At 48.8% G+C, this 21,708-nt stretch overlaps 1 protein-coding gene and 1 long non-coding RNA gene across 3 annotated transcripts in view; one reads left to right on the forward strand and one right to left on the reverse strand.

Moving 5' to 3' along the window:
- The window catches only part of BSN (bassoon presynaptic cytomatrix protein), a 97,229-nt gene extending 80,074 nt beyond the window's left edge, over positions 1-17,155 (reverse strand). The window contains exon 1 of one of the 2 annotated variants that reach the window (XR_011526976.1): positions 16,820-17,155. Coding sequence is in view for 1 of the 2 variants with exons in the window: in XM_070575253.1 (XP_070431354.1) it covers positions 16,820-17,025 (206 nt within the window). In the remaining variant the exon portion in view is untranslated. The remainder of the gene's footprint in view (positions 1-16,819) is intronic. The other variant, XM_070575253.1, reaches the window with a different exon arrangement.
- A 37-nt stretch (positions 17,156-17,192) lies between these two features.
- Positions 17,193-21,196, forward strand: LOC139075943 (uncharacterized). The gene is made up of 2 exons (XR_011526979.1): positions 17,193-17,354; positions 17,980-21,196. It is a non-coding gene; the product is annotated as an uncharacterized lncRNA (long non-coding RNA).
- Positions 21,197-21,708: the final 512 nt, after the last annotated feature.

Here is a 21,708-nt window from a genome sequence, read left to right on the forward strand (position 1 = left end):
GAGTTGTCCCCAAGAGAGGCACCTGGCAGAAGCCACCTATCCACTGGCCTTCCCCTTCTTCTGCATACATAGCTAAGGGATCCAAGGAGGTCATGAAAATGATAGGTGATCCCAATAATGAAAATGGACTAGCAAGAAAAGCACAATCCCTTTACGTATGAAAGTAGAGCCTAGGATGAGCCTGTAGGGTCAGCTCTAAACCAAGGCAGCTTAGCTCTGCGGACAAATAGGGACTGAAAGCCTTGGGACCCCAGGAGGTCAGGCTAGAAAAGAATGAATAGGTCGCTGGCAAAACAAACAGCTGGAGAGGTGGCCCTGGGGTCAGTCTTGCCTTGAAAGAGGAGAGTGACAGGGAGTAAGGGGAAGAAAAGTGGTGAAGATGAATTAACTTTCAGAATTTTCCCCAAGTTCACCTCTTGTCTTAGCCTCTCCCACCCATCTGTGGAGGCTGCCTTCCGGACCACCTCCAGATCTACAGAAGGGTCCTGTGCAGGTTAAGTACAATGCAGCCCCACCTGCACTACAGATCAGAGCTGATGCTGCCCCTGGCCCACATTGAGCCTCTCAGAGTCTCTCCCATGAAAATCTGAAATGGGAGAGAGAAAGGAAAGCAGGGAAAGGGTGTGTGAGTTTTGAGTTGCCAAGATTCCCACCAGGTACCCTGTAGAAACCAGAATCACCAGGCCTCAGAAAGAAGCAGCAGGGAAGTCAAGAAGAGAAGCAGGGGGAAAAGGGGACAGTGTCTCTAGGCCTCATCCCTGTTTGAGACCTGGCTGTAAATTACTCTTGGCCTCTGAAAGACACACCACTCTGATCTTATAATGTGGCCCCCTTTTTGGCCTCAGGCTATCCAAGTTGGATTATGATATTTCCCACCAGAAATGTTCTTTGACCAGCCACACACTGCTCAGCTGCTCCCACTGATCTCAGGGCCCTGGGGAGCCCTTCCACCTAGGTCTGGGAAGAGGCTCCATTCCCCCAAAAAAAGACTTTTTAGGATCTTTTATAGACACCAAACAAAATCATTGATATTCCTGTCCTCAAAAGTCTTTAATGTCAGATTATTTCATCGTGGTACAGGCTCAAGTCTTCCCAAGAAAAGAAGTCCTACAAACCCAAAATTAAGTACTAGTTCAGCCAAAGGGAAGAGAAGGTGAGGGGACAAGTGATGGCACTCTGCATAGGAGGTGAGTGGAGGTGCCTGTATGGAGATGTCCACTGGGAGTTGGAGGCCCTGAGCTGGAGAGAGTTTTGGGAGCCAGCAGCATGTGGCATCTTTTATGCAGAAAGCCCTGATGGGGGGAGGGCTAGGAGGAGGGAGAAGAGATATGGCTCAGGTTGAGTCCTGGGCACCTCAGGCAGGCAGGGCAAGTGACACCACAAAAGGAACTGACAAGTAAACAAGGAGGTGCTACAGAGACCAGGAGAGTGTGGTCAGAAGGGTCTGAGCCCACAAGGAGGTCCAGGCAGCTAAGGACAAGAAAATGTCCACTGACCTGGGCCATTAGATTGTCCCTGGAGCCTGGGGAGGAAGCAGGTCAGGTGTGTGTGTGTGTGTATGTATATGAGCAGCCATCACCTGAGGCTCAGGCCTGCCCATTACAAAAGAAATCCTGCCCAAGCCGGCCCTGATGGCCTAGTTGTTAAAGTCCAGCACTCCGACTGCTTCAGCAGCCCAGGTTCAGTGTTCAGTCACCAAACCACACCACTCATCTGTCAGTAGCCATGCTGTGGTGGTGGCTCACACGGAACTAGAAGGACCTACAACTAGAATACACAACTATGTATTGGCACTTTGTGAAGGGAGAAAAAAAAAAAGAGGAAGATTGGCAACAGATGTTAGCTCAGGGCAAATCTTTCCCAGCAAAAAAGAAAATCCTGCCCAAGGCCAGCAGGATACTAGCACTCTAAGACCCACGGGCTGGCACCAGAGAAGTTTTGCTGCTCCTTTCTCTTAACTGTGTGGCTTTGGTTGAGCCCTTCTTGCTCACCCAGACTATCCACCTAGGCTGCCTATTGCATTTCCACTGTGAACTCACAGCCTGCACAGACCCTGATATACAGTGGGGTTAATAAATGCTTGTTGAACGACCAAACATTGAACAAAAATAAACGATGAATAAAAATGTTGGACAAAGAAACAACATTCTCAAAATGAGTCTGCATCTTTTGAGAGCAAAGCCTTCCCTGGGGATAAAGCAGTGTCTCTGGAGAAGTTAATGTGTGGTGGGCAGGTGTTGGTGACGCTGTCAGTATCCTACACGTCTAACTCCCCACCTCCAATGGCATGTTATGGAATAATAACCATAACCACTTGACCAGCACACTTGACATCTTATGTGGCTGTGGGTCTTACCCCTGAAGGCTGTATACTCTGGGAGGGCCTAGAGCATGCTGGCTTGTTCACAAAGATACCTGCTGTGTCCATGGCAGTGCACAAAAGAAAGGACTATACAATCTCTATCCTTGTTCCCAGCTGCACCCGAGCCTCTGGACCTGGCACAGGGTGACAGTAGGTTGTTCTGAAGACTCTCACTGCAGCAGAAGACTTCCTCGAAGACTGCATCCAGTGGGGCCTGGGCTGTTCTCTTCTGGCCCTGGAGCCTTATATCCCAAAGCCACCCTGAAACTGTCCCCTGCTCCCTACCCCCAGTGCACTCTACCCAGGGGCGGGGAGGGTGCCAAGCAGACCAGTCTTGCAGACCAGATACCTGATCCCTTCACTAGACACACAAAATTTCCTTACCCCAAAGTGGCCAGGGAGGCTCACCAACCAGAGCCCGGGGCTGGGAAACCCAGGCTCCTCCTCTTGGTCCTGCGCTGCCTTGTTATCAGGTTCTTGGAAGCCCAAATTACCTCTCCAGCCTCAGTCTTTCTATCGTCTACCAGTGATCCTGACCCTCTACTGGCCAGAGCTACACAGAGGAAAAAAACACTGTATAAGCAAAATCACGTAATTACTATTAAGTATCGTTACTATCTTTTCAAAAGCAATGCACATCTTTATCTGAATGTCTTGTTTTTTCCTGAGGCAACAGTAGGGACTAAGGAAAAGGAAAGTGAGGAAGCCTGACCAAGGCCCACGTCCCTGAAAACTTTGCCAGGAGGTCCAGCCTTGATTGCTCCTGAGGTCACTGCCCCTTCATTTCACTGGCCTGAGAGTCCCAAAAAACGTGCTCTCATGGGAGCACGGGGAACACAGGACGCTTTCCAAAAAGGCAAAGCTTCCAGTTCTCTCTTTCTTCATGCCTCTGAAAGCAGATTCTCAGCACAGAGACACAGAGCAATAAACCAAGGTCTTGGCAACTGAAAGGGGCTGTGTCGCCCCCAAGGGTCCCCACCAGGCTCTCTGAATTAAGGATAGGGAGGACATTTTTTCATTCCTCACTCCATACTCAGGGGTATAGAGGTTTTTACCATCTAGAAAAGGAGCTGGTTGTTTGGCATTTGTCCCTGGAGCCCTGGATGGGTTTCCCAGGGCTCCTCACACTTGACTGGGTACCTGGGTAGGGACAGTGCAGAGGCTACGTTCCTGCTGCTCCTCGGTCTCTGTGTTTCCACAGCTCAGACAAGCCAAGGTATACACCACAATGGCCAGGGAGGTGCCAAGTACCAAGGAGAGCAGGGACCTCTGCGGGTAGGGGGTCTCTACCACATACGCTGATAAAGTGGGGAGTAAGAGATAAGGGGGGGGGAAGCAGTGTGGCAGACCTGGTCTATTGGGAGCATCCAGAGCAAGCTGTCCTGTTCTGTCTTCTTCCTTCCTGCCTTTCTTCCACAGGCTCAGCCTGTATCATAGCACCCCAAAAGCACCCTGAGAGGAAACCACTCCTGCCCTGGCAGTAAGCGCTAAGCACTATTATTTGCAAAAGTGCTTTTAGTACCAGAGGGGAACAGGGATGGATGCTTGGCCACTGGGAAAGCCCTACTCCAGTCCACTGGCTTCTGGGCCAGCTCCATGTGCCACAGCCTGCATCCAGGGCCCTGGGTCCAGAGAAGTGCACGTCCTAGAGTCAAATTATGGAATCTCTACCCCAGTTGCCAATGAGCAGATCACTACCACAGAGCAGAAACCCCAGCCCTGGAGCTCCCTCCCTCCCTCTTCCCAATCCCCCAAATCTGCCAAGGGGACCCTGTCCCCCACCACTGTCCAGCCTTCCTGGAGTTTCATGAACACAAGTGAGGGTCATGAGGCAAAGAAACATACTTCCCGTAACAAGGGGGGTGTTTTCTGTGGCTGTAGTGGCCTGGGCCTTGGCCCTGACTAGCAATGGATTCTGAGAGCCTGTGGGGGTGGGTCTGGCCTTTCAGGCGAACTCTGGTCTGAAGCCCAAATTCTGTATCTGTTTTAGCAGCTGTATGTGAAGATGAGAAGGATGGAGCACAGTGGATCCTCTAAAGCCCCCAGGCATCCCCCACTGAGTCAAGCTCCTAGAGGGCAGGGACTATACCCCTTAATCAAATTTAACTCAAACATGCTCTGTGGCAGGAAATAGGGATGCTAATCTACCTGTTCACCTTTATAGCCTTAGCCCTGGGCAGGAACCAGGCACCAGCTGGCATTTAATGCCAGGCCTCTTGCTGATTGCTCTCATTTGCAGCATTTCGTTTGATAAAATAAATGTTGGTTGAATTGAATGTACTTGACTTGCCCTCTTGGAACCTCAGTATGGCCTCAGTCTCTTCCTCTTCCTTATCTCTTTCTCAGGGTACTTGTAGGACCAGGTGGCATTAATATTAACACATTTGCAGGTGAAGTGCTACTTTTCTTTTCCAGCCCAGACTTGAATGCCCAGCTGCCTACCCAACATCTCACTTGGATGCTTCTAAAACATAGCTTGTCCAGGAACAAACTCCTGATCTTAGGCCCCATCCCTGTTGCCTCCAGTGTGCAACAGATGCTCAGACCAATACTCGGGGATCCTCTTGACTTCTCTCTTTCTCTAACTCTTCATAGCCAACCCTTCAGCAATCCTTCTGGCTCTACGCCCAGAATATATTCAGAAGTTGAGCACTTTTCAGCACTTTCCTCCCTCTCCCTTCTCTCCGCCATGCCCTCATCCTGGTCCAGTGACCATCCTCTGACATCTGAATACTGTCCAAGCCCCTCATGAGCTCCCTGCTTCTGCCTTTGCCCCTCAGCCTTGGCAACACTTTAGCAAAACATGCATTTACCATTTTGTTTCAGCAATCTTACTTCTAGGAAACTATCCCATAGATACACTGGTAAAAACACAAAATTATGTGTAGACCAGGTTCCTCACTGCAGTGCTATTTGTAAGAGCAAAAGCCTGGACCTAGGCCAATGTCCATGGATAAACTGTGGCACGTCCACATGGTAGAGCACTGTACAGATGCAAAAAGGAATCAGGAGGATTTCTACATTCTGCTATGGGGTGATCTTCAGGATATATTATGTGAAAAAAGCAAAGTACAGAACAGTGTGTAGAGTCTGCTACCTTTTATATAAAAAAGAAAGGTAAATAAATGTATATTTTCCCTTATATTTCCAAAAGGAAACAATGGGAAAAACTGATAAAAATGGTTTCTTATCAGGGAAGGAAGAGAATAAGATGGAAAGGAACAAGATGGAACTAGACTTCTCTCGATATACCTTGTATTATTTGGAATCACAAGAAAGTTTTACATAATTTTAAGAAAATTAAATCAAAAAGAAAAAAGTACGGTAGATGGCATTGTTGTTCTCAATTCTTTACCTTCTGTGGATTTCTGTCCTTTGCCATGTGACCTTGTAATTCCTCCCACTAGAAGTGGAGTATATTTTTCCAGCTGTGGTAGACTTGATTTTCCAAAAATGGTCTCAGCAAAATTTCCAGTCCCACATGCTCTCATAGAATCTGAACACTCTCAGTCATGGATTCTCAGTTAAGAAATGGAATTCATGCCTTCTCCTCTCAAACCTGGGCAGGACTCTGTGACTGGCTCAATGAATAGAACGTGGCAGAAGCAACAATGCATGTCTTTTGAGAGTAGATCATAAAAGGCAGTACAGCCTCCACCTGGCTTCCTCTCTCCCTCTCTCCTTTTCTCAGGACACACTTGGATCTCAGCAACCACATTGTGAGGAAGCTCAAACTAGCCTACATGGAGAAGTACCGAGGCACCCAGCTAATAGCCAACATCAATTATAAGACATGTAAATAATGGAGACATATCAGCTGATTCCAGTCTCAGGCCTTCAAGTCTTCTTGAAGCTCTAAGCACTGTGGAGCAGAAAGAAGCCATCCCATTGTACCATGACTGAATTCCTGACCTACAGAATCTGTGAGCAAAATAACAGCTGTTTTATGCTACTAAGTTTTGGGGTAACTTGTTACATAGCCATAGTAACTGCAACACCACCCCTTAACTTTGGGCTTAACTATGAATTGCTTTGATTAAAGGAATGTTAGAAGATGTGTGATTTCAAGCAGAGGGCTGAAATGTGTTGTGTGTGGTTAGGCAGGCTCTCTTGGGTATCTGTCATCACCAAGGGAAGAACATGCCCTGGCTAACTTGCTGTCCAAGGAGAATGAGAGATACGTGGAGCAGACCTGGACTCAACTGCAGCCTGGAGCCCAGCCTGGATCAGTGAATTCTAGCCAGCATGCAGATGCATGAGAATAAAAAATTGCTATTTGAAGCCACTGAATCTTGGCTGATTTACTGTGCAGTATGATGGTGGCAACAGATAAGGGATCAAAAAGCAATCCTTACAAACCAAACACAAACTAGAAAAAAGGAGCTTAACAGTATATCTTCTTAATGGCATAACCACTCAGAGAAAGATCATTTCTAATAACTCTAAAACATAGAAATTTCACTATACATCCCTGGAAAGATATAAACTAAGGACAAAAGAAACCACAAGGAAATCTTAAACTACAGTCATTGGTATTATTGTTAGTAAAAATATCTATATTATTATTTTGAAACAAATACTCACATATATATTACATATATATATTACATATATATATATATATAAAACATATTCTATATATGGCAAGGTTTGTTTGGATCCTGATTTGAACAAACCGACTCTAAAAAGTCAATTGTGAGGGGCTGGCCCCATGGCCTAGTGGTTAAGTTTGGCATGCTCTGCTTTGGTGGCCCGGGTTCAGCTCCTGGGCGTGGACCTACACCACTCATCAGCAGCCATGCTGTGGTAGTGACCCACATACATAATAGAGGAAGACGGGCACAGATGTTAGCTCAGGGAGAATCTTCTTCAAGCAAAAAAAACAGAAGTCAACTTTGAATTAATCAAAGAAAATTGAATATGGACTGGGTATTAGGTTATGTTAAGAAATTACAGTTAACTTTGTTGGCTGTGATAATGTTATCGGATTAAAATAAAAACATTTTTTAACTATTTGAGGTACATCCTAAAGTATTTATGAGTGAAACAAAATATTTGCATTTTGACTGAAAATATTCCAGCCAAAAAAAAAGTTGGAGGAATATAGAAGAAACAAGTTGGCAAAACACTGATTATTGTTGACACTGGGTGATGGTTTCACAGGAGGGGGTTCATCATGCCGTCTTTTCTCCTTTTATGTGTGTTTGAAATCTTCATCTGCAGAGCATTTGCTGTTCCTAGGGACATCTACCCTACAGAGCCAAAGGCCAATGTACCCCAAAGAGAGGCCAGCATCACATAGCTAACCAGGGAAGAACAGGCCTGCACAGGGGTTTCCTCTGAAGTGCACAGGGGCTGCGACAGCTAGGGTGCAAGGGGTGGTTGCCTCTCCAATCCAGCCCTGGCTCTACCTCGGTTCTCAGGTGGCACCATCCAAAACCCGAGCAGGCAAGGCCTCGGCCTTGAGAGCTCAACAATGGCCACTGAAGGTCAGATACAAGGCTTTAGATAGTAGGCTCACAGGGCCATAGGAAGGAGAGAAGTTCTCACAGCATGATTTCTGAAACACACACACCGCCTTAGTTATTACCCTCAGTTCAGGGTACAAAGTCAGGACCCAAAAGGGTCTTACTAGGTTGGAAGGGATCTCCAAGTACAACCAGGGAAGACATGGCAGAGACCCATGCAGACCCTCACAGATTCACAATCAGATTGTACAAGCCTAGGATGGACAGACTCAGCCTTCATGCTGAGATACCCAGCATGAGGTCTGGACAAGTGTGGAGTGTAGTGCCAGAGAGCATTCAGAAAGGTGTTGAAAGGTGTTCTCAGGCTGCATGAGCGAAGGTCCCTCATCCTTCAGACTGCATCACTCACAGCCCATGTGACATGCTGAGCCCTAGGCCCTGTTCTCTGAGCCTCCTTGTCCTCAGGATATTGACAGCCTTGGGCAAGGCAGCCCAGGTCGGCAAGGGTTTCAGAGTCACATCCCAGTCACAGGAGCTGGAGAAGTCAAGTCTAGAGAAGACCAGAGTTGAGGAGGTGAGAGCACAGAGCTCCTGTTAAACCTGTGAGCAAATAAGTCACCTATACCAGAAGGCAGAGTCAGGACCAAGAGATAGGAGGTATAAGGAAAACCATTTCAGACAAATAGAAAGAAAGAACTTCCCAACAGTGCAGTCATCTACATGGGAGGAACTGAAGGCCACTGACCACTGGGGTAGTCACACCAAGGAAGAGCTCCTGCCTTCAGGGAATGAGACCAGACATTCTGGTATCCCTTAGGGGTTAGATTAGATGCTCAAAATAAAAGGAGGACAGAGCAAACATATCATGTGCTGAAGCCACACCACGCTCCAGAAGGAAGTGGCCTCACATGCCAGACCTTGACATGGGAAGAGACCTGGCCTGAGCCTAAAGAACCCTGAGAGCTGCAGAAGAAACTGCAGAAAGCACCACATCCATCTCCTCACTCTACAAGTGAAGGAATCTGCACAACTGCCCAACTGGAGGGGGCAGAACTAAAGTCTCCTTCATGCTGGCCCTTTCCATGCCCCACCCTCCCCCACAAGAAGTGTCTGCCAACCCCAGCTCTCCTGGAAATCATGGGCACACTGGCTGCTGCCAGAGCACCTGTGGGATAGGGGTGGAACAACACTCAGAAGATAAGCAGCCAAGCATGGATGGAAACAGAGAGCCTGCAGTAAGCTCTGCAGGCCCAGGCAGGAGCCTTGCTGGCTGGCCAGCCAACCCAGCAGAAGAAGGCCAGCAACTTTTCAAGATCCCCTGCCTACCAGGAGTAACCAAGAGGCAAGGTGCCAGCCAGTCGCTCCCCTGGCTCCAGGCTTGATTGTGAGGTCATCTTGTCCACTCTGAAAGACCTCTTAAGAAGATGGCAGAGCAATCCTCTTCATTTAAAGCTGCTTCTAATTAACCTAAACACTGTGGGTTGTACTTGTTTTCCCCCCTCAGTGGGGCTGAGGAACAGTAGGAAGCATCACCCTCCTTTCTACTATTCTGTCAGAAGCTATCAGAGGTGGAGGGGACTTTGGAGATCATCTAGTTAAATCTCTCATTTTACAGATGGAAGTAACTGAGGACCTCCCCAACGTGTACAGCCAGTTTGGGGTAATATCAGGATTAACTAAAACCTGAGTTTCTGACCCTCAACCAGGATGCTTCCACTATTCTTCATCCCCCACCCTACCCAACCCTGTCCTTTGCTCAAATATCCTACTTCTTGATCCTTTCCCATCCTCAAAGCCCTCCCCATCCTCCTGCTAAATTTTCCATCTTCTCAGAGTAGGAGGCGGGGAAGCGATGTGGTTCTCCAGCTGTGCTCAGTGATGGCATTTCAGTTTGCTAAAGTCAGCTAGCTAGCTGTTCTTCTAAATCTTTCATATTAGACCTTTGGAGTTTCCAACAGAATAAGTTAATGTTGTGAATGTGTTTTGTAAGCTATAAAACACCACAGAAATACGTGCTCTACTATTTTAGACTATGAAATAATACACCCCCATTTAATCAAGCTCTCATTTATCTTACCTCTGTGAGACAAAGAAGGCAGGAGCAAACTCTAATGTAAGGAAGTTGAGGGTAAAGATCAGAACAAGTATCTCTTTCTTTCCCAGCCGACTGCGAGCCCCTTGAGGGCAGAGCCCATTTCATGCTCCTTCCTTTGTTCCACAGATTTCACCCAGGGATATGCATACAGTAGGTGCTCAGCAAAGGGTTTCCTGAATATATGGATAAAATTTCACTTTAAAATCCTCCTACTTCTAGAAAATCCTACTAAATTTAGTAAAGTCCTCTCCTACTAGAATTGAATTGTAGAAATCCCTCACAACCAATCTCACATACAAAAAGTGCAGGCAATCCTTATTACCTACCTGCATACACCAATGTACCAAACGTATGGGAGTGAGTATCGGAAAACTTCCTCACCTTCTCTTTCTTCCAAAGCACCCAAATGCCCCTCTGGTTCTTCCAGCATCCTTGGAAGGGGCAGTTCCCTCCCCGAGCCAGTGGTACTGGAGATCTACGGCTCCTCTGAGTACAGGGGGCAGTCCCAGATGAGACCAGGTGGGGTGATCCTTGTGTGAGCTCATGGACAAACTTCCGAGGCTGTCTGATCTCCTCAATGGTTGGGACCAAGTCCTCCTACATCCCCTTAGGGAAAATCTCTTTTTCCTCTTTGGCCCTGACAGCAGTCCTATCACATCAGGGGCAGTCAGCCCTCTCTAAACAGATCTGGATTTGATCCCAGGGGTGACCTAGAGTTCCCTGGAGGTTCCCAATATGCCTCCATGTGACACTCTTGTTATAAAGAAGTGGTGATTCCAGGTAAGGGGTCTCTGCTAGAGCAAGGCTCTCTTCAGAACCCTAGATTCCCCTAAGAGCAAAGTACAGGAAGGAGAGATCGGAGCAGCCCTGTGACCAGCCTGGGGACCCAAGATACAGCACAGATGAATCAGGGAGCACGCTCACACCCTCCATCCCACAGGCAAAGCTGACCAGAACCTAAAGTATAAGACACATGGGCTGAGAGAATGCCACGGGGCAAAAGACACCCACCAGAGGCCCAATCTGCAGGAAGGGTACCACAGGGGGTAGGATATCACAATCTCATCTCCCTTACCAAAGGCAGGATCCCAGAGGCCGGGGTCCCAATTCATTCCCCAACTACAATCAGCTTCCACCACTATGCTGGTGAATGGAGATGACACAGGGCCCTGCAGGAAAGGAGCCTGAGCAAGTCCCACGAATGCAGTATCAATACCAGCATGACATGCTTCTGGCCCCAACCGAGAGGCCCAGAGCAGGAGGCCCCACAGCTAGATCGTCCACCAAGTCCCAGCTTATCAGGAGGGCCTCAAGTCCTAAAGTGACACTCGGCCCTTGCTGCAAGCATACAGCCTGAGCCACCATTTCACCATTTAAAAAAGTAAGTGCCCAGGCAGGAAGGATAAGTAAGGCCAGGACAGATGGGGCCCGCAGGAGCTGCACAGCCAGGCAGGTGGAGTGAGGATAAGTGTGTGTAAAACACCCAGCAGAATCACTCTGAGGAAGCACACATGCAGAAGTGGCATTTTATTGCACATCGGCCAGGGCTCCGAGAACAGATTCCCTTCAAGTACCCACACATAGCAAGGTTTGTCCCTCTCCACCTCCATCACTAACAAGGGGAAAGGGCCCCTTTCAAATGTGCAGGACCTATGAGAAGGGAGAGTATATATTGAAGCCCCAGATCCTATCTCCTAGTAGCCTGCTACTTACATATACAGAGAGGGCTCCCCGAAGCTGGGGTAAAAAGGCCTGACCCAGGGGCTCCGAAAGCTTTGCCTTCTTAAACTCAGAACCAAACCCACTCAGAGGAAGAAGAACTTTAGAAAAAGAACAGAAAAGTGGCCCACTGCATTGTTCTCTGGCTCCAAACTAGCCCAAAGTCTGGCTCTGCTTTCAGGGAACCCCCCGTCCCTTCATGTCTGAAGCCCTCAACAAACTCCTTTTCAAAAAGCTAGAATTTCTTGGCCAAAAGAAAGAAATGTGAATCTAAATGGCTTCTAGATATAATTCCCAGGTTAAAGGGAAAATATGGGACAGAGGAATATCTTAAATGACACTTCAGAGATATAATCAGCATAATCCAGAATATGAGAAATCACAGGACAAATGATACAGTTCTCCAATAATAAATTGCAAGGGGTGAAAATGGAGAAGGAACTTACAGATTTAAAGAAACTGAAGAGATGTATCAAACAAATGCAATATGTAGACTCTGTTTTGATGACAATTCAAACAAACCAACTTTAAAATAAATTCAAAAGATAATTAGAAAAATTGAACCCTGACTGGATAGTTGCTGAGATTAAGGGATTGTTATCCTGTTTAGATGTGATCATGGTGCTGTGGTAATGTTATACAAAGCCCTTATTTCTTTTCATTTTTGCTGAGGAAGATTCACCTGACTGCTGCCAATCTTCCTCTTTTGTATGTGAGCCACCACCATAGCATGGCCACTGACGAGTGGTATAGTTCTGTGCCGGAGAACCAGGCCTGGGCCACCAAAGTAGAACATGCTGAACTTAACCACTAGGCCACTGGGGCTGGCCCTAAAGCCCTTATTTCTTAGAAAGACACACTGAAATATTGATTATAAAATGTTGGGACGTCTGGAAGTTGTTTCCATGGGATGTGGGAAATAAGGGAGATAGATAAATTTGATCAGCCATGAGTTGATGATGGCTGTGGCTGGGCAATGGCAACACAGGAGTTCATTAGCTTACTCTCTCTACTTTTATGCATGTTTGAAATTTTCCATAATAAAAAGTTTGTTTCTTTGTTTTTTGCAAAGATAGCCTTTTTCCTCATAATATCCCCATAACTTTTTTTTGGATTGGCAGTATCTTATCAGTCTTACTAACACTGGGAACAGCTATATTATCGAAGCTGCCCCTCTCTCCTTGGCAAGGAACACAAAAATGGTTGCCCTCTTTGGGTGAAATTTTGACACCATTTCAGATGTTAGTTCACTTACTACAAACCTCATGACATGCCTTTTGTGAGAATCCAGCCACTTGGGCCAAACACGATTTCTAAACAATAAAGAACCATTATTTCCAAGCTTGACAATTGTATCCTTTCATTTTATCCTTATAAATTAGTCCCCCATTTTTCCACAGCCTGACTGTTAGCTGATATAATACAACAAGTCTGGCTAATCCCAGACCAGAGATATTAGGCCTGCCAAACCAATTTATTTTTATTTTTATTATTGAGATATAATTATGACAAATTGATTTTGAGAAAGGAACTTTGGGTGTGGTTCTCAGAGCAGCCTTGCCAACCTTCCAGCAAATGACCATGCTCTCTGTGCCCAGTTGCCTTTGGCTCAATATGTCTTCATGGCATGTGGGCTGGAAATGAGTGAGAGGCAATCTCAGGGATGTCAACAGGTAATGAGAAAGAGGAGTCTAACCTGGCTTGCCCTAGCCCTCCTCCACACCCCTGCACTCAGCCTCATTCTCTATCCACTGTCCCTGCCTGTGTAGACCATGCTCTTCAAGCCATTTCTCCCTCCTTCCACCTCCCATAACCCCACCATTTTTCCATTATGCCTTGGGTTTCTCCATCTTTTGAAGCCTGGCTCTGACTCTGCACTCTTCACTTGACAACCCTTCCATAAGCACTGCTTATTTGACACTTCTCAGATACTAAGCTGCCCATAGTGTCACTCATAGGATCCTTCCATGATTTGGCTCTTCAAGTGTTGCGTGACCAACCAGACTGTGAGGTGCTAGAGGACAGGGGAGCATCTCTGTCCCTTCCAGACCCTCTAAAAAAACCCAGCACAGTGCTTGCTCTTGATACTGGTATATACATCTTGGCTGATTGACTACGGATCAATTTGCAAATGTCAAAACATGTGAAAGTCCACAGGGCTGATAGAGATTAGATGAGGTGCCACTAGTCTACATGGCTCCTTTGTGGGGTTTTTTGTTTTTTGTTTTTGGTGAGGAAGATTGGCCCTGAGCTAACATCCATTGCCAATGCTCTTCTTTTTTGCCTGAGGAAGATTGTTGTTGAGCTAACATCTGTGCCAATCTTCCTTCACTTTGTATGTGGGATGCTGCCACAGCATGGTTTGATGAGCAGTGTGTAGGTCCGTGCCGGAATCCAAACCCATGAACCCCAGGCCGCTGAAGCAGAGCTCATGAACTTAACCACTATACCACAAGGCCAGCCCCTGTGCAATTTTTTTAAAAGGTGCTTTCTGGGCTACTGAAAAAGTTCCATCTTGAACTGGTGATGTGTCATGGGTGTGTGTATAGGTAAAAATCCCATCAACTCGAGTATTTCACTGTACATCAGGCACACCTCCATAAAAATAAGTGAAGGAATGAAGGAACGAAAGGTGCCCCTTCCTCTTGGAGGATGCAGCCCATACCAGGGCATACAGCTTGGAGAGTGGAGCCTGAGACAGAGTTCAGCCTTCCCTGATGGCACTCCTTGGGAAAAGCACAACCTATATAACTGTACACGTGACCCTGAGACCAGAAGCAGAGAGCCCTGTCTTGAGAGACTCTCCAATGCCCAAAGTGCCATATCATCCAAGTGGGCTAAGAGGCTGCACTATGGTTTGGTGGTGCTGCTAGTCACAGGATTCAGGTCAGGTTTTTCAGCCACAAATGCTGGAGCTGCCCCCTCACAGAGCCCAAGTTAGCTCAGTATGAGGATGAAAAGACTAATTCAGCCTGGGGTGACAAGAGGTAATATGCCAACAGGAAAGAGGCAGGAATAAACTCCCCCAGAACCTCAGTTTCATTCCCCTCTGGATTTAGTAAAATGATCTCCCCCTTACCTGACCCTCCACCTACCTCTACGAAGTTTCCAAATGCCCTCAAATTCACAAGGTTGCTTGAAACTGAGCCAATACGCTTTCCTGAATGCCCAGAAGCACATGCCACAGGGCTTTTTCTCCATCAGTGGACTAATCTGTTCAGCAGCACCTTAGAACAGAACATGCTAACTTTGGCATCGGGTACCTGAGATGCTCTGGTGAGAGAAGTAGAAGCCATTCTGATGCTGAAGGAGAGACACACCATGGAGGTGTTGCACTCAGCTGAGGTGCTGTGACAAGCGGAATATTAGCTGGAAGAGTAAATCCTATCTCTTAAGCGCCCCTAGTCCTGAGCTTTGGTGACAAATAGCCAGCCTATGCCCTGAGCCTGACAGCCGTAGGACCTTAGCACCACAGGCCCATGTGTGAGCCCTGCCCACAGCCAGAAGTGAATTATGTGATTGCTAAACCCAGCAGGAGCCCATGATTTCCCCTACCAACGGTAGTTCATGGGTCTGTCCTATAGCAGAATGCAAGGACAGGGTAGAAATGAAACACTGAAAAGGAATACAAGCAGTAGACACCAGCCTCCTTTCTGTCCCTCTGAGCTGCCCAAGTCTTTCAAAAATTTCATATGCTTGGTTCTGCAACATCAGATAAACTACAAAGCAGTCTGTTTGGTTACCAGAAGAGAAATGTCAAATTCCCCATATAGAGAACTCCCAATAACAAGGTGTTTTTCCATTCAGCTGTAGATGCTTTCCCATGGAGGGAAGCACTAAAGCCCCGGTGAGCCTCCCTCAAGCTAAAACTCAAACAGCAGCTCAACACGCAGCAAAATGGACAGTATTTGCAGTGCTAAGAACCGTGTGCTACCCAACTGCATTACTGTAATAGCTAATGTAAAATGGGCAAAACCCACCTCTAAAAGGGATGCTCACAGGCTGGCCTGTCTGTGGCAGGTTTCAGGCTACGGCGAGCCTTTCGTTACTGTTAGTTGTCTAAGAAATGACTTCTGAGGATATAAACACATGAGAGGCACAGCTGGGCAGTTGAAGAATCAAAAAAATATGCTCCCTCACAGTTTATGTGCTCCCACACAGAAAAGCCAAGGCAACGTTATCAGCAGACTCACATAGAGCCAGAAACAGCCCCCCCAGTTTTGCTATTCCTAGGGCCTATTTGGTGTAAAGATAATGCCTTCCATTTTATCCTCTTGTCTCTTGGTAGCTTTCCTGAGTTTTCAGTCTACTGATTTATTATATATCAGCATTCCCTTCCACTGCATTCACTGCCACTTGATTGTTGTTGTAAGACCTCAATTGGCATACATTTTAAACAAGCTGGCTTCACAGTGTTTGGTCAGATATGTTCTGTTTAAAGTATTCTATGTGGGTTTCAGCATTCCTGCTGGTTTCTAAAGTGGTAATCTAAATCATAAGGCAACAGGAACATATTTGATGCTAGATGATTCGATAGCATTTTTGCTTCACCCCAAAGTGTTTCACTAAACCTTGGTTAAAGCACACGACCCTGTTAGTACTGTTGAGCCTAAGTAAGTACCTTTTGGTGTCCAGTGGCATTTTTCCTTCCTCCAAAGATGATTATAGCCACTAAATGCCTGAGGAAAGCGCATGACCAAGTTCACGGTTCAACTATTTTCATCTCTCTCTGTTCCTGGCAGTGACACTTATCTTCCCCGACAGCCACTCCCATTGTGCTCTTTCCTTGGCCCAACACAATGGACACATGCAGACACCAGCAGACAGAAAAGACGTTTTCCATCCCACTGCTCCCCAGTGCAGAGGGACCAGGCTGAGGTTACATAAGCCCCTCCTGAGCCCGGCGTTGGGGGTAAGCGAATTTGGGGGTCGTGACGGAGTCACTGTCTGCAGGCCCCAGCTGACCCTGAGCTCACCATCCTGCCTTGCCAAGGCGGGGCGGCTAGACAGGGAGGGCCGCTTCCCGCGACCACCCGGCTCACCCCAATCAAGCTGGGTTCAAAGCGCGGCCGGACGTCCGACCTCGCTGTCCAAACTAGATCGCGGGGTCGTGGGCCCGGGCCCTAGCCTCAGGCTGTAGCTCTCCGCCCCCTGGGCGTCGCGCCGCGCGCTTACCTGCCCGGGTCGGGGCCGGGGCTGGGTCCCGGGCCGGGGCCGGGTGGTCCCGCGGTCGCTCGCGCCGCACCTGCTGCGGGGAGCTGTCCGCCGCCGGCCGGTGCTGAAGGCGGCTTTCCTGCTCCGGGGCCCGGGCCGGGGCCGGAACCTCCGGGAGGCAGCGGCCCGTCGCCAGCGCCGCCCTCCAGGCTGGCCTCGTTGCCCATGGCAGGCAGGCGGGCGGGCGGGGTCGGGGTCGCGCTGGGCCTGGGCCGGCGGCTCCCGGGAGGCTGCTCACACGCTCGACGCCGCCGCCGCCGCCGCCGCCGCCATCTCCCAGCTCGGCTCGCGCCGCCGCCTGCCGGTGCGCATGCGCTTGCGCGGCCCGCGCACCCCTTCCCTGCACACGCACCCCCCCCACCCACGCGCGCGCTCTCGCCAGCCGGTGAAGACGCTTGTCCACCAGCCAGCGGCGGGGTCGCTGGGAAACAGCCGGCGGCGCCAGCGCATGCGCCCTCCGAGACCGTCACGGCCGGCGTGTTCTGCCTGGAACCCGGTAGGGCTTGAAGGGAGCCTTCCACTGAGCCAGGATGGAGGGGCACGGACCACGAGAAGGGGCCATGGGGGCGTCGCGCCGTGCCTTGGAGTCAGTGGCCCTTCCTGCCCCGGGGAACTTGGGAATGGGTGCTCTCCTTTGGAAAACCTCAGTGCCCCAGCTGACAGGCTTCGTGGGGACAGTCCTCGGAGAGGGGCCACCCAAGTGTGCCTCAAAGGATGTTTAGGAGTTGGAGGCAAATGAACAAGGGTGTTCAGAGGTGCAAGGTCATGGAAGCACGGAGACAGAGGATGCTGGGTGGTACGAGGGAAGACCAGTTGGGGAGTGAAGACTATCCAGATGGCGATGGGAACCATCTGTGATTCACTCTGAGGCCTGGTCCCATGGGACAGGAGTCTCAGGAAGCCTTCCTGGGAAAGGTGGAGGGTGTGTCAGGGCTGGTCTGAAGCCAGCTGGAAGGTGCCTCAGCAGGCCCTGGGACAATAACCTTGGGGATGGGGGGGATGATATTTCCCTGAGGCCTAGAGCTGTGGCTCCCAGGTGCTGTCGAAATAGGGGCTGCAGGCTTGTTCTGCATTAACCTGTGAGCTCACCAAATTATCTTTTCATTACCTTACTTTTACAGATTACAGTGTTTGCACACTACTCAGGATGGTCTGCCTCCTGGCTTCTCAAAGAAGTCTGTGCTTTCCTGAAGGAGAATATTTCTTAGAAGATCCACAGTATATTCCAAACTATTCCTGGCTTCATAAATCATGGCCATGTAGAAGAACTTGAGTAAACTTGGACCCATTTTACAAACCCGTTTAATTCTCCTAATGATGAGGAATATATCAAATGGGATGTCAGCAGTTCTAACCTGACCTGGAATAATCCAGGGATCCCAGTGAACACTGATAGCCAGGCTGATGGACAGACCTTAGCTAGGCCTTGCCCATGCACTCTGTGCTGCCCCTCCCAATCTTTGGGATGGAGCTTCCAGAAAGCCTAGACTTGCTAACTGTCTGACTCTGACTGCCCAGGAGGATGAGAGCCTCTCTGCCTGTGTTATGATGGTCTTCGCTGTGTTTGAATCATTTTTGTGAGTGTCAAGTGGCTACATGTTCATAACTAGGCTCCACAAGGATCCACATCTCAGCTCTGCCACTTCCCAGATGTGACTGTGGCCACTGACTTAGGCTCACCTAGCCTCCATTTTCTAGCCTGCAAAGTTATAATACTAGCCCCTTTATCATGGGGGTTGTGAGGGTAGAGTAGCTGATGTAGGTAAAACACAAGGACAAGTACCTGGCATACACATAACCAACTTTATTATTAGTTGTCTCTCTGGGGGTGGTCTGGGTTTTGGGGATTTTGTGCCACACCTTTTCTCCTGGGGAAGAACATGCACACAGGCACTATGGGCAGGCCAATGACCTGACTTTGGCTGACTCAGGCTCTGCTGGCTTCAAAGACACCAGTCTGTGGCTATATGGGCTACTTGGAAGCAGGGGAGAGAAGCATGCTTGTTTTCTGTTTTAGAAGCCACAGAAGCTATGGCTTTCCACAGATTTAAATTAACATGCCCCTGGTTCCAATGGGGGTAATTAGCCCTACCCAGCCAGTGGACCCGGGGAGTTGCCCTCCTCAGAGTGGATTCCTAGCTGTTAGCAGACCTCCAGGGTCTCTGCTGCCTGGTTGACAAAGGACAGAGTATAATGGACCCAGGAGGACCTGGAAGTGTGGGTTAGTGGTACCCCTACCTTCCTTTCAAACTCTCCCAGTTTCTCTGGGAAACATCCCAAGGAATGTGCCTGCCCTGCCCACATCCACCCCTGGTATTCAGCCCAGGAACTCCTGCTGGCTGTGGGATGGCGCTGGCCTCTGGTTGTCTTGGGCTCTGATTTAGTCTCCCATTTTTATTCACTGTTCCAGGAGTTGTTTCCTTCCTCTTGACCTAGACTGAGGGCTCCTCAACAGCAGGACCCTGTCTGACTTGTCCTATCCCCTGGGCTGGCCTTCAGGAGGGCCTCAGGGGCTGATGGTTGGGATGGGTTCTCCATGTGGCTCAAAGCATTTTCCACACCTGCACTTCCAAGGGGCTTTACCAACCACCCGGCTTAAAAGCACCCCAGAGGGACCTTTGTCTGTAGTTCCTGCATCACTGCATTTAGGTTGTTGACTTAATGAGCAACAGGGATGGGGCCGGCTGGTGGCGCAGCAGTTAAGTGTGCACGTTCTGCTTCGGCGGCCAGGGGTTTGCTGGTTCGGATCCCGGGTGCGGACATGGCACCGCTTGGCACACCATGCTGTGGTAGGCGTCCCACATATAAAGTAGAGGAAGATGGGCACAGATGTTAGCTCAGGGCGAGCCTTCCTCAGCAAAAAGAGGAGGATTGGCAGCAGTTAGCTCAGGGCTAATCTTCCTCAAAAAAAAAACAAACAAAAAACAGGGAGGGTACTGAGGTTGTGTCCAGAGTTCTCCTGGTGGAGGGGTCATAGATGAGCTGTCTACACTCGCCTAGAATTCACTAGGCTTGACTGTTCTTTATGACAAGTAAATGAACAAATCTCTCAGTTTATGTAAAGCAGCTGTGTGGTATGCCTAATACCATTCCCTCCTGGGCCCAGCTGCATGGCTGTTGCCTGGCCAGGGACAGGATGGACCTGGAGACCCTACAGAAGTTTCCCAGCCCCCTAAACTTCACTTGCCAAAGGTATCTCCTTCCCACTTCAGTGTGACATGTGACACATGGCAATCATTTTGGAGAAAGGCCATACGGGAGAAGAATCAGTCCACATGCCCAAAGAGAACTGATGGATTGACACATGTCCACTTAATTCTCTTCTCTCAAACACTTGTAGACCAGAGGGAAAATGGAATCAGAAACAAATCCATCCAGGTAGGAAAAAGCCCAGTTGGAATCAGCTCATTGCTGAGATTTATGGAAATCTTTAGTCATTGGAAGGCAATCTTGGGAGAATGAAGAGATGCAAGATCCCAGGATCTGCACCTGGCTGCCAGCTGGCCATGGACAAGGCAACATGCAGGTGAGCCCCAGGAAGGTGAGGAGGGGCAGACTGCAGACTCTGTGGCTTTCCTGCTTCCCCACACAGTCCAGTTCACTCTGGGCTGCTACTTTCAGTGTGGTGACCTCCACAGGGAGGCTCAGGATCCAAAGATGAAGATGCCAATGGGGGTGAAGAAGAATGGTAAACTTTGCAGGCAAGAAGAGGAAGTAGAGAGAATGGAGGTGGAAGAGAATGAGGAAGGATGACTGAGGATAGTTCTGGATGATGTGGTGCCATGGGCTTTGGACGATTGCAGAGAGGCTGGGAGAGCCGGCTCCTGTCTACAGGTCCCCCTGAGCTCTGCACTCTTCTTTTTGTTGTATTGCTGCTGAGGCCTATTCCACCTCCCAATGAGAGGCAACTCAGGAAATTGACTCCCTGTCCCGACTCCTTCTCTGGGATGGCGAAACAGTACTGAAGAGGAAGGAAGAAAGCCCAAAGAAACAGAGGGTTTCTCTCCTGGCTGAGGTTTGTCAGTACCACCCACTGACACGGGGAAAAGGCAGCTCCCCAAGCAGGCCTCAGGCTGGCATGAGGCCACAAACAAGAGACCTGATCTTTGTCCTGCTCAGCAGCCCACCTGGGCTGGCCTGGACAACCTTTCTTGTGTACTAAGGTTTTCAGCTGACCCATGGCCCTTGGTAGAGTAGGAAAAGGCAACAGAGCTGGAAAGTAGAGAATTTGCTTGATGCTTTGTCTGTGTAATTCCTTTCCTGTTGCAATGTGCAAATCTTTACTTGCATTATGTGAAAAAGTCAGTAAAAAATCATCAGAAACGTTTACTACCAGCCTAACTCCACTGCCCATGCATTGCTCCCAAGAAAGCTAATTAAGCCCCATTGCTGTTAGAGTTACATGCTTTCAAAGGCTTGTTATGACAAGAAAAAATAACGAAGTCATGGTTTCTCCAAGTTGTAAGCATCCAAGTCAAAACACACTGTTTTCCTTGCCCCCCACACCCCAGACAGGCTTCCCGGCTGCTTTGCCTATCTCATTCATGCATGCATGCCCTCATTGTCCTTCAGCCAGTGCATACCCAACTCCTACTCAGTGCCAGACCCAGAGAAGACTGGGACCTGCCCTCAAGGGGCTCAGTTTGCAGAAAGAGAGAGAGAGGTACACAGATTATTCCCATAAACTACAGAAAATGCTACCTCAATATGTATTGCAATCCTTCCCACTAGGATCCCAGTTCCCATAGAATTCCCTCCACCTACCTCTGTTCCGTGGATGTGAGGGGGAGGGACAGGCCCAGTAGAAAATCATGCCCTTAGGCCCTCTCCTAATCAGCCCACATGTCCTA

The sequence above is a fragment of the Equus przewalskii genome, chromosome 15 (assembly GCF_037783145.1).
Source record: "Equus przewalskii isolate Varuska chromosome 15, EquPr2, whole genome shotgun sequence".
Classification (NCBI taxonomy): domain Eukaryota; kingdom Metazoa; phylum Chordata; class Mammalia; order Perissodactyla; family Equidae; genus Equus; species Equus przewalskii.